Source organism: Electrophorus electricus, chromosome 17 (genome assembly GCF_013358815.1).
Source record: "Electrophorus electricus isolate fEleEle1 chromosome 17, fEleEle1.pri, whole genome shotgun sequence".
Taxonomy (NCBI): domain Eukaryota; kingdom Metazoa; phylum Chordata; class Actinopteri; order Gymnotiformes; family Gymnotidae; genus Electrophorus; species Electrophorus electricus.
The window spans coordinates 10,231,703-10,244,691 of NC_049551.1; the positions used below are offsets into that span (position 1 = coordinate 10,231,703).

General features: G+C 45.0%; 2 protein-coding genes across 2 annotated transcripts in view; both read left to right on the forward strand.

The window, feature by feature from the left end:
• The first annotated feature begins 1,085 nt into the window (after positions 1-1,085).
• zgc:153345 (uncharacterized protein LOC566129 homolog) lies at positions 1,086-6,525 on the forward strand. The gene is made up of 13 exons (XM_027008225.2): positions 1,086-1,232; positions 1,425-1,498; positions 1,581-1,677; positions 1,925-2,208; positions 2,599-2,762; positions 2,965-3,111; positions 3,273-3,337; positions 3,466-3,584; positions 3,724-3,782; positions 3,990-4,083; positions 4,381-4,465; positions 4,554-4,686; positions 4,804-6,525. Exons 1-13 carry the CDS (start codon positions 1,086-1,088, stop codon positions 6,351-6,353), a joined length of 3,018 nt encoding a protein of 1,005 aa, XP_026864026.2. The 3' UTR covers positions 6,354-6,525.
• Positions 6,526-7,095: 570 nt separating this feature from the next.
• ryr1a (ryanodine receptor 1a (skeletal)) overlaps positions 7,096-12,989 on the forward strand; it is a 61,098-nt gene continuing 55,204 nt past the window's right edge. The window contains 5 exon segments of the mRNA XM_027006938.2: positions 7,096-7,231; positions 10,830-10,949; positions 11,116-11,208; positions 11,550-11,570; positions 12,891-12,965. Coding sequence (XP_026862739.2) covers positions 7,184-7,231; positions 10,830-10,949; positions 11,116-11,208; positions 11,550-11,570; positions 12,891-12,965 — 357 coding nt within the window. The 5' untranslated portion in view covers positions 7,096-7,183.

The window sequence follows — 12,989 nt, forward strand, 5'->3', positions numbered from 1 at the left end:
TGACCTCCACCGTTGTTGACTTGTGTGGGGTACAGCAGGGAAGACTGGCTTGATGCTCCTAGCCTACCATTGCTCATCTTGAACAAGCTTATTGACTACCATTTCTGTGTGTTTAAGTGATAAACTATTTTGTCTGCTTATATGAAGTTCAATAACATGGATGACCTTTGGAGTATCTTTCATCATTACATTAATGTTACCACAGCCCTGAAACAGGCTTCTTGTTTGTTAATTAAATACTTTTTAAAGGATTGACAACACTTGTGTTCAGTATTAATTATCAAAAAATTGAGGGTCTGGAGTCAATTATATCACAATATACAACTACCAGTTATTGCGGTAATATTTAATTTGGTTTTTCGGTCATGTATGTTAAGTAACCAGTACCTCACGAGTAGACCTCTGCTGGACTAGTTTGGACTGGATCAGCCTGCTCAACTTTCTGCTCTACATCAGTGGACTCAAAGTTGGCTGTCTCACTGTCTGTTACTAGAACCTACTGCTCCACGCTACAGAGGAAATGTGGAACAATGGATGCGACGTCTCAGAAGATTGTTTTTCAGAAACTTCATTGCGTTTACGCCTGGGTTTGATTTCGTTTACGTGATTTGCTTCGTTTGCTTGGTGATAGATTTACCACTAGAGGCCGCAATTTGGCAAGACTCGACCGTCATCGTAATTATTAAGGTACTATACAATGTTGAAATGTTACTTTTGCGTTAATCCGACACGTGTTTTGTCAGATGTGTCATCTGCTTGATGATAAAAGTCTACAACAAGGAAAATAAAATCTATATTTAGATTTCTAGAATTATTTTCGGTATTTTGAGTGACCTATTAAAAGAATCCCTAATTTAAAAAAAAATCGATCTAAAAGTCATATTTGCGTAATGAAGATGAGTGCCCGAGACCGGAAATACGACCAATCATGTCACGAAGTATTGATGACTGCTTTTCCCCCAAGCAGAGGTGCCGGCCAAGGCTTTACCTATGCTTGCGCGGGATATCAAGCTTCTTACATGGTCAAAGTATTTGTGCTAGGACAAAACTAATTTCATTTGAGGTGTAAACAGTCATATGTTCCAATGCCTGGTCTATCCGAGGACCGTGTGCGTCTGCTTGCCATCGTTCATGCTTTGAAAGCAATTGGTATACGCGTGAAAAACTGGAAGAACTTCTTAAACGGAGATGCAGCTTCTGGGGAAACTCTTAACCAGGTAAATCCGCCATCCGTTGTCGAGATTGGTTAGAGCGCTTCTGTCTGATCGAATTTTCCTTGAGATTCACAGCATTTCCCCATAGTTTGTTAGAGCGGCAGACTGCAAAGAAGTTACAAATATCATCAATACGTGTATTTTGCTACCACGCGCATGAATGCTGAGAAAAGATGATCCTGGTTAATCTCTGCCTGGCAGGAGGTTCAGGTGTTTGCCTTTGGACGTGATCTGCAGTTGATCCCTCAACGTCACTTGACTGAACTGGATGGAACAGTGCCTCTGTATGCTAAACTCTCATTGTAAACAAAGCAAATTGAAACGTTCGCCGGGCCTGGTAGTGGTTGAGCTGTTGCTGGTTTTCAGGTTCTTGGTGGAGGCCTGTGAATACCTCTCTCAGCATCTGCACACCGAAGGGCTTTTTAGAAAAACTGGCTCTGTGGGGCGCATCCGTGCTTTAAAGGTACACTCTAGAACGCTCCAAACGCTGTGTTCGGTGTCAAAGGAGTACATTTACTCTTAGAATTTCCTGTAAGATTAACATTATTTTAATGTTGTCTTGTAAAGCTAATTTTACTCTGAACTGTATGGGCTTTTTGTAGTTCACTTAAATTAGAAAGCATTATGATGCGCAAAACAAAAACATGTCTTTGTGAACTTAAATGTTGTGCCTATCTGAGACTCACTGTCTGCCTCATTGGTGTCCCCAGGCAGACGTGGAGCAGGGTGTGCAGATTTTCAGCCCTCCCTGTGTGGCCTCTCTGCAGCCCTGTGACGTTACCTCCCTGCTGAAACAGTTCCTGCGTGAGCTGCCGAACCCTCTGATCCCTCCAGAGCTACAGGGGCCCCTGTGCCAGGCCCAGACCTTCGAACCCCGGCATGAGCAGCAGGACAGGAGGCACAGAGCCACACTGCTGCTCACGGCTCTCCTGCCCCCTGCACATGCCCGCACTCTCCGATACTTCTGCTCCTTCCTCAGTCAGGTGGCACAGAGGTTGGCACACCCACCCACCTGCAGCCCTTTCCCTTAGCCTTAGCTAAACACCCACTGACTACTGAAGGGCACTACTCCTTAATTCCTACCTTTCTTCATGCTTGTGTTCCTTCTTTTTCCATTTAATTTATGCATTGGTACATTTTTGCATGCTTCATTTATTTATCTGTATACATTTCTTGCAGCTAGAAACTAAACTTTCATTATGCCCATGTTAGTTTCAAAACCCAGTGTTTGGGTCTCCAAGCCAGCTCCCAGTGTGCACCTGTACCAGGAGCAGGTGTGTTTGGAGGTGGGAGAGAGTAAAACTGTGGACCATCTGGTGGGTCTTGAGGACTGGGTTGAGGAACACTGGGCTTGGGAATAAGGCTCATTTTCGGTCTGGACTAGGTGCGCTGAGAACAGGATGGAAGTGGGTAACCTGGCAGTGGTGATGGCTCCTAACCTGCTGCAGTGCCCAGCCCAGCCCTCCAAGCTGACTGTGCACACAGAGAGAGAGCTGGACCACCAGGCTGCGGTCGTCAAAGCTCTCATTTTGCATGCCGATCGCATTGGTAAACCTGGTGAAAACAGCCGCACAGACTCTTCACACCAAGCTTGGTGTTCCGAGTACTACTACTGCATCTGGTATTCATTTGATGGAATGAGATTCTCCATCCTTCGTTTTTACCGTGTGTGTGTGTGTGTGTGTGTGTGTGTGTGTGTGTGTGTGTGTGTGTGTGTGTGTGTGTGTGTGTGTGTGTGTGTGTGTATCAGGAGTTGTTCCCTCGTTTGTGCTGGATACGCTGGGAGCAGTGGAGAGAAATGAGTCCTCCTCTCCAGCAGATGGTGCTACCTTTAGTAAGATAACTGGCCTCGGTGTCTACAGGAGTCTGAGGAGGCAACGGAGGAAAAGTGTTGGTGGTGAGTCTCCTGAAGCTGCTTCTTTACACTGGTGTGGAACTGTTGAACCAAACCAACATCGGAGAGAGTACCAGTGGCGAATGGCTGTTAAAGTCTTTTTCTTTTGTTTCCTCTGAAGAACAAGATGTTGATGGTATTTCTTTAATGCCAAATCTTTTTAGAAATATTTGTGGATGCACTGTCCAAACTGAAGCCTGGCCGCACACACACTGGACCGTCTGTTTACGTAGAAGCTGTTTTAGGTAAAATGCACAACATGGTAATGGTCACGTCATTTCTGTGTTTTAATAAGTTGTGTATTTGTTTACTTTAGTAAATGTGTTTAGTGAAATGTGAATTACTTCAGTAGGCCAGCCACTCTCCAAAAGCCACACCCCGTCCTCCAAAAGCCCTACCCCCCAGTCACCAAGTGCGGTCAAACGGAAAGCATCTGAGGAAACGGTCCTGGAAGTGGATGGATCTGCCAAGAAGAGGTACAATCCATTCAGAGCCTAGAGGGTGCTAAGACCTGGAAAATACATCCACAGCTTGGAGAGAACTGGGACTTGGGACCTGTTTGCTTCCTGGTATTTTGCCTTACTGATGTTTTATTTCCGTTATATGAGCACTCAGGCGTTCACTGCATGACCTCAGAGAGGATGGCCAAACTGTGTGTAGTCATTCCCCTGAAGGTAAGTCAGCAGTTATATGTAAAATTAATTAAAAAATAAAAATAAAAAAACATGTGTAGTATAAAAAAAAATGTTTTCAGAGAATCAGGATGTTTCAGAGATGGCTTATTAGATGTGCAAGTAAAGTGTGTGTGTGTAATCCCCTAGGTGGTCCTCAGGTAAAGTGTGTGTGTGTGTGTGTGTGTGTGTGTGTGTGTGATCCTGTAGGCAGTCCTCATGCAAAGAAGAACATCAAAGAAGATCCCCACCCCAGTGTGTCAAAGAGGAGGAGTCAAATAAGGGGGCACAGAAAGTCACATCGGTGAGTCCTCCCATGGCTCCCTGAAATGCAGCAAGCCTCAGTGAAACTGCCAGCACACTACATGCGGACTAGCCTTCCTGACACGCAAAGCGTTTCACCTTGGAGTAAATTGACTACGTTTTCGTTCTTTAATCGAAAGCCACATGTGGGACTGGGTCTGTCCGTCCAGGAGGCTGCATGTAGCAGTGTTCAGTGCTGTTCAGCTCTTTTACCTGAGGAGTTTGGGTTTGACCACGTGGGCCTCTTCTTTGTAAGCATGTCCTTTAGTGGGGAGCCTAACGTTGTGTGTTCTTTAAGACCTCCAGTGCCGGAGGGTTCTGTTCACCGCAGGAAGAGGTCTCTCCGCTTCTTTAGCATGTCCAGTAGCAGCAACAGCAGTATGGTAAGTCCGGAATATTGTTGGTTATTGAAGGCTTTTCCAAGCAGATTAGGGGTCCTGTGGATACTCAATGGCACATGTGTTCGAACAGGCGCCCAGTGTGAGTCCCTGCAGTGACTGTGAAGAAAGCTTGAGTGCTGGCAAAAAGCTGCAGGACCGTTCGGACTCAGCCATGGGCGCGTCACTGAGCGTTCCCTTCATCCTGATTGATGAGCCAGGAACAGGTGTGCGGAGTTTCCTCTTTGAAGGATTTTAAGTACTGAAAAAGCCTTACCCATCACATGCATGTTCTCTGCACCGAGGGACCTTTTGCTGTGTCAAGTCTCCTTTTTTTCTTGCAGTCATAATTGGGAGCGAAGTTGACGACGATCCAGATCTTCTCAACTGCAGCTTCGCAGAGAAGCCAGATGACGTTCTGCCTCCAGAGTCTGCAGAGACTCTGCGAGACCTTCAGGGCAGTGAGGAACCCTGTGATGACCAGTGGGTCCTGCTCCATAACGCCAGTTCAGAAGTGGTAGTAGACTATGAGGTATTGCAGACTGGCAATCAATGTGAGCCCCGGGAAGTAGCTGGGAGTTCAGGGCCAAGACATCCAGTACAGATGAACGGAAAGAATATCCAGCCAAATTTGGAAACCCAGCAGCGTTTAAGCAGGTCCAGGAGGGGTTCTCGCCCCCGTCGGTCCATTAGCATGCCCGAGGTGAGCTTGGAGCACTGTGCTGATGATGTCCAACTTCACAGCGAGGCTGGCTCACAGGAAGCTGCCTTTGCTAACTCGGGCTGGGCAGCCTCCGTAAGTGCGGCCGTGTCTGCGGCTGGAGGGAAACAGGCCAAAGGAGAAGAGAAGGAGGGGTGCGAGCCGGAACTCGGACCCGCGATGCTTGACGAGGGGAAGAAGGACAAGACGGCCAACCCTGAGCTGGGCCTGAAGCGGCGGCAGCAGCGCCTCTCGGTTGTTGAGCGGCTGAGGGGTTTTGGGGCCCTGGCTGTGCTGCTGAGGACCCCACGGCCCCCCCCGCAGCTGGGCCCTGTGAGGGCCACCGTGCGGCTCCGCAGGCAGGGGGCGCGCAGGTTCAGCCGCTCCTTCAGTCAAGAGGAGGTGCCAGAGCTACTGGCAGAGCCGAGCTCCCATAGGCCAGAGCAAACGAAGCAGGCGTTTGTGGAGTTAAGCGACACGCGTGCAGATCCCTTTGCAGAGTCCACTGACGAGGGTTTCCAGGACGCTGCAGCTTGCGTTGTGCATGGGCTGGAGACTCCAGCCCTGCATAGCCCCCCTGACCAGTCACCTACTCCCGAGGACCAGACTTTGATTGGCTCTGAGACATTGGAGGAAGAGCAGCACATACAGGTTGGAGGACCTGAGCTCCTAACTGACCCGCAGTCTGCATGTGTTCATGCACCGCTAGTCCAAAGTCCTCAGTCTGAGTTTGACCTGCATGAGGTGTTGGAGCAGCAGTGCCACATAGCCAACCAAGAGACTTGTTCTAAAGTACTTTCATGGTCACCTGGAGATTCCAAGTTCTACATGCAGCATGATGTATTTACACCATCTGACCAGCAGATGGAGCCGCCGAGTCCCCCTGTATACCCATGCTCATTTACAGCACTGAAAGCAGAGCCGCTGTCCCCCTTGTACACCAGCTACACAGACCAGTGCCCTGAGCCAGACCCCAGCCCTCCTTATGAGGCTTCCCCATGCACAGACATCGCTTGTCTTTCATATGATGGTCTGATTTCCATAAACAGCAGTATGAGTGAGAAATTTTCCCTGGATCTGTCCCCTGCTGCCTTTCAGTTTAGGTCTCAGGGCTCTAGGAGACGCTATAGGAACTCTCCCCGATGGCATTCGCACGAGGCCCGCCTGGCCGCCTGGAAGCCTTCACCGTTCTAAACATTTCACACCTTAATATACCAATGCAACCAGTGCTTCCTTCCATATGCTTTTTCCCTGGTTATTTTTAACAAACACATTATATATATAATAATATGGAAGCACTGGCAGTCACATTAAAATGTAATTCATGCTTATCTATGTTCCTTGGGATCGTGTTCAATGTATTGTGTTCTCTGCTTAGTTTGACTTTCTTTGTTCCTTAATAAAAATGAATTTAGACTTTTTTTGTCTTTTCTTAAAAGAAAAAAAAACTTTAGAACCAAATAACCAAGCTATAGAGTAGTCCTTCTTACTCTTAGTTCAGCATGTTTGGTACAAGTTGTGTTTTTGTCTCTATGCTCTTATATGCTTGTTCAGTTTAGAGTGTGTTATGGGAGTTATCTGGAGTGTGTTACAGAGTGGGTTGTGTGATTGAGTGTTAGTAGAGAGGGTTGTGTGAATGAGGGGGATGTGTGAGTGGTGTTGGACGGGGTTACATGGTACAAAAGCCGAATTTTCTCCTTTCCCTTCTTTACCATATAAGCAATGGAGGCATTGCCAGAGGTCATTTATTTTTTTTCACAGTATTCAGACATCTTTTTTTTGCACAGTAAACGGAGCTGAATGGAAGGTTTTTAAGCCCCACCATATATGGCTGAGAGAGGGGAACCGCCTGTTAGTCTCTCACTCTACACAACCAGAACTCTCCTCTGTCCTTCAGAACAGCCAACCACCCACACACGCATATACACACACACAATCAACAGGCCAGCCGAGTGAACAGGAGCTGTGGCTGTAGAGGAGAGGGGCAGAGTGGGAAACCCGTTTCCTGTGGGGCTCCAGGCACCATGGCAGAAGGTGGCGAGGGAGAAGAGGAGATCCAGTTCTTACGCACAGTGAGTAAAAACTCTGGTGTCTTTACAGTCAGGACTGTTGTGGTGATGTGGGGGGGATCGTGTAGATTGCGTTGTAAATGACATCTTAAACAGACGTGGCTCGTTGCAGTGTTCGACACACGGCTACCTTTCAACTTGTACTGTGAAGGGTTTGTTGCATTTCATTTTCTGATCTTTGTGAAGAGCAGTAGAGTGGCGTGGACAGGTGCCTGGTTGTCCTGCCATTGTTATTTATACTAGAGCAAGAGTTGTGATGTCACGGGGGTTGGGCGGGGGCTCTATTCTTTGCCAGAGACAGCTGGGGTGACACAGTGGCATATCCACAGCCTCCACCCCTCCCCCAGCAGGGTGTCTGGCCATGAATCTACAAGATCTACAAGAACTGAAATGGAAAATTTGGTGATGGAGAAAAGTGGAGGTAGTAAGAAGAGCTAGTAGTGGATTGATATGGAAGCTGCTCTCATGTCCTTTGCTGGGTAAAGAGTAAACGTGCTTCTATGGGTATCCTTGCTCATGTTCAGTAAAATAAATGATCTAGCTCAAAGGCACTATGTCAATTTCTCAAAGCATGAGTGCTCGTCAACTTCATAGTGCAGTGTCAAGAAGAGCATAAAACATACTGCGCTATTGCCTACAATGGTTACATTTGTTAAGAAAGAGCATATTTCCCCGTCTTAGAATTCCTTTATGTATACCGTTCAGACGGTGAGCGGAACAAAAGCATGAGTGTTGTTCAGTTCTTCAGGCCTGTTCGTGCCTCTCCTGCCTCTGTCTACCTGAGCACCAGGTTCCCAGCCAGGCACCTTTATAACTGAACTCTGCTGTCCTGCTGTTGAGATGTATGCTGTTGAACTCCAGGGAACACTCCTCCTTGAGTCTCAATACTCAGTCACCCATAATCTGGGCTTTAGGAAATAAATATATCCGTAATGTTGCTACAGACAAGGAAAGCATGTGGGAATGATAATGAATCGTGTTTCTAGAAGCATCTGTGTTGGTCCAGCTATAGATTGCTCGTCACATGGCTGTTAACAGAAGCATGTTAGGGTTAGGGTTTTAGATATGCCCTAGAGTTAGGGTTTTAGATATGCCCTAGAGTTAGGATTTTAGACGTGCTCGAGAGTTAGGGTTTTAGATATGCCCTAGAGTTAGGGTTTTAGACGTGCCCCAGAGTTAGGGTTTTAGACGTGCTCGAGAGTTAGGGTTTTAGATGTGCCCCAGAGTTAGGGTTTTAGACGTGCTCCAGAGTTAGGGTTTTCCTGTGGTTTTCTATGGGGTAAGGCCTTCATTTAATACAAGTCCTGGTAAATTAATTTTTAATCCAAGTGCCAAATCACCAGAAACTGATGTTAAAACCAATCCAGAAACCACATTAAACAATACCATTCCAGAAAACATAGCAACCATAGCCAAGTGTGTTGTTCAGTCTGACTGTCAGCTTAACAGTCTCTCTCTCTCTCTCTCTCTCTCTCTCTCTCTCTCTCTCTATATATATATATATATATATATATATATATATATATATATTTTTTTTTATATATATATATATATATATTATATATTTTTTTTTTTTCACCCAGAGGAAGGACTGGCATTTGCTTTCATCCCTCCATGAGCAACAGCTGGCTCGTTTGGTCTATTTATATGTATTACATGTCCCTCTGTGTTAATGAGAATGACTATAGATTTATAGTTCATATTTGGAGCATTGGTATGGTAGTGACATAATCAGACAAACCCTTTGAAAACATTCCTAATTTTTAAATTTAAACCTATAAGTTAATTTTGTTAATGATTTTATTAATCTGCTCAGAAAACGTGCTTGTGCAGTTTTCACTGTGTGAGAACCCAGACGCTCCTACACTGGGAGATGCCTTGCACTGCTGGACCAGGGCCGATTAATGAACACCCTGGGCATCACCAAGACTGAGCAGTATTATTCTGCAAGTAGTTTAGAACTATGCACAGTGTAGTGCTTGCAAATGGTGCCTTTTTGCTTTAAGATGACCGACTCTTTAATGAGAGTGTGTGTAGTGCATAAAGAATGCAGGACCAAGTTTGTGAACAATCACACTGGAAGTGAATGCATTGCTGAATTCTGAGAGATCTCAAATTGAGATCATTATCCTGCCATTAATGACAGAATGATAATAGAAATTTAAACCTTTCAGGCAATCATTTTGTTTCAAGACCCCTTAGGAGGACCACAGAACTCTGTGTTTAACCTACTGATGGTTTTATGTCAAATGTATCTGAAGTCTAGAACAGTAGCTCCAATGGGAAACTAGATATACAGTAGTATTCATCATTCGCCACGTCACAATGAGTACAACTATTGCCAGACACTAAATTAACAGATCAACACATGATCATTGTGCTCGGGTCCTGTGTTTGGCCGCTATGGCTAATTCTCTCTTTTTGTTTCTCTGTTTGGTCGCTGTGTTTAGCCCAGTGTTTGGCCATTGTGATTAGACCTATTTTCAGGGCTGTGTTTAACACTGTTTGGCTATTGTGTTATTTTCAGGGCTGTGTTTGGCCCTGTGTTTACCCCTGCAATTGGCCCCTGTGTTTTGCCCCATGTCTGGCCCATGTGTTCCATGCTGTATTTAACTCAGTCTTCAGTGCCATGGTTAATCCATTGTTTGGCACTGTGTTTAACCCTGTGTTTAGACTAGTTTGCTACTTATTTAACCCTGTGTTTGTTGCTGTACTTAACCCCATGTTTAACCCTGTGTTAAATGCTGTGTTTAGCCCTGTGCTTGTCAGAGTGTGTGTGTGCACTATGGAGATGTGTGATGTGCTAATGTGTTCACTTGTGTCCCAAGGGTGGCAGTAGGTATAGAAAGCAGGTGGTCTGGCCTGAAATAGAGAGAGAGGGAAGTGGGTGACAGAGAGCAATTGACGTATTGACATATATTAAGAACAGGCCTACTTTTCTACTAGCAGCTGTATACTGTTCTCATTTTCAGCAAAACCCTTACACCCTAAAACACTTTGGTTTACTCCCAGAACCACTGCTGACAGCCAAGTTGGTAGTAAAAAATCCTGGAAACCTTTCAAAGCCAGCAAGTCCAATGTGTTCATGTGCGCGCAGACACACACACACACGCACGCATGCAATCACACACAATTCTGTGATTTGCTTGTACAATTAAATTTTCTCACACATTTCCACTCCCCCCAGGTGCCTCTAATCCTCTCTAAATGTATTCCTGTTGTAACAGGACCCCGTGTTGGCAGCAGCATTGCACAGGGCTCACAGGGCTCTTCTGAGGAATGTTCCTGATCGGTGTCACACTGCAAATCATGGCCACATAAAACAACATTGTCATGCTTGCAGTGCTGGTTTTAAATCCACATGAAGGACAAATACTGCACTCTAGGACTGAGAACAAATATTGTCTGAGTTTTCAGTTTAGGTTTAGTCCTGTGGTGCATAAAAAGACTGTTAGGCTTTTATCCTGAGAGACACTGTGGGCTGTAAGGCTCTGTCTTGTATGGCCATTTATTTTATACAGCTTCATATCCTGTAAATCTAAAGTCCTGTATAGTTTGGTGTCCTGTAAGCTTTGTTCTGTGTGTTCTGTTCGTCTTGTAGGAGGACCAGGTAGTCCTCCAGTGCACAGCTACCATACTGAAGGAGCAGATTAAGCTCTGCTTGTCCTGCGAGGGATTTGGGAATCGTCTGTGCTTCCTGGAGACCACATCTAACGCCCAGGTACTGCTGAACACCTCGGCTCACAGCAGGAGACAGTGATATGTGGTGGAGCTTTGATTTGATTTGAGGGCATAGACAAGCGGATTCGTTTATGGTGTGTGGTAAGCAGATGGGCATATGATGTGTGGTTATTTTGTTTTGCATTTGAGCACCTCTCATCTTCCAGAATGTTCCACCGGATCTGGCCATATGCTGCTTCATCCTGGAGCAGTCGCTGTCTGTGCGAGCACTGCAGGAGATGCTGTCCCACACTAGTGAGGTGAGCAAACTGTAGTAACACTGTCCCACACTAGTGAAGCGAGCACACTACAGAACACTGTCCCACACTAGTGAGGTGAGCACACTGCAGTAACGGACGGAAACACCATATAGAGCACAACACAAACCCTAACATTCCACATACTCCAGATCTCCTCATTCAAGTCTGCTCCTTTATATGGGTTCAGATGAAATTTGCTAGTAGTCAATTATATTGAAATATTAATAAGAAATTCCAAATAAGGCAGGACTGAGAAATTATGTGCTATAGTAGAACATGTGTTTGATTGCATTGTCTTTTTTCCCTGATTCATTATCTTAATCTTCCACCGTGTTCTTTAGGCAGTGGATTTGGACAAATGGGTATGTATGCAAATTGGTATATATGTGTGTGTAAGTATATAAATATGTGTGGGTATGTATATAAAAGTGTGTGTGTAAATGGACATGTATGTGTATGTATATAACTGGGGATGTGTGTAAATGGACATGTATGTGTATGTATATAACTGGGCATGTGTGTAAATGGACATGTATGTGTATGTATATAACTGGGGATGTGTGTAAATGGACATGTTTGTGTATGTATATAACTGGGGATGTGTGTAAATGGACATGTATGTGTATGTATATAACTAGGGATGTGTGTAAATGGACATGTTTGTGTATGCATATAACTGGGGATGTGTGTAAATGGACATGTATGTGTATGCATATAACTGGGGATGTGAGTAAATGGACATGTATGTGTATGTATATAACTGGGGATGTGTGTAAATGGACATGTTTGTGTATGTATATAACTGGGGATGTGTGTAAATGGACATGTATGTGTATGTATATAACTGGGGATGTGTGTAAATGGACATGTTTGTGTATGCATATAACTGGGGATGTGTGTAAATGGACATGTATGTGTATGCATATAACTGGCGATGTGTGTAAATGGACATGTTTGTGTATGTATATAACTGGGGATGTGTGTAAATGGACATGTTTGTGTATGCATATAACTGGGGATGTGTGTAAATGGACATGTTTGTGTATGCATATAACTGGGGATGTGTGTAAATGGACATGTATGTGTATGTGTTGTTGTTTGCCATATCTTTCATGCTACGGCTGTCCTCCTTGTATCACCCTGTAGTGCTCTCCTAATCTCGGCTTCCCTTTGTGACTGTGGGGCGCTGTGCTCGCTAAGCAATAACACTGTAAGAGAAGGCCAACAGACCCCGTCAGTCTCATGCATACGGAGTACAGAATCGCGCATTGCTCTGGCCACATGAGCAGTGGAGAATTCACTTTTATAAGGGGTGTCAAAGAGAACATGGAATTACTACCAAGACTAATACACACGTATAAAACACCACTTAGGTTTTATTACGGGCATCCTCCATTAATTACTCACTCGGTGCTGTTAATGTACCGTATGTATGTGACTCACTGTTTTTCTGATTCCCTCCAACTGCACATCTTTTTTAGACTTTCTTTTTTTTTCAAGAGTTTTAGACTTCAAATAAAATAGTGTGTAAAATAGTTACTTTGTGTTTTCCCTCTTTTCATCAACTTAGTGCTGTTTGATGCTCTTTAGGCATTGTACTGCGCTAGTGTGGTGTAAATGCAAGGTTTGAGCTGCTTTGAGCTTACAAACAAACCAGTAACCAGTTTCCATCTTATTTCCAGTCATCACAGGGAGGAGGCCATCGTACACTGCTGTACGGGCATGCTATACTGCTCAGACACACACACTCTGGCATGGTGAGCTCCTGTCTTTCTGCAATA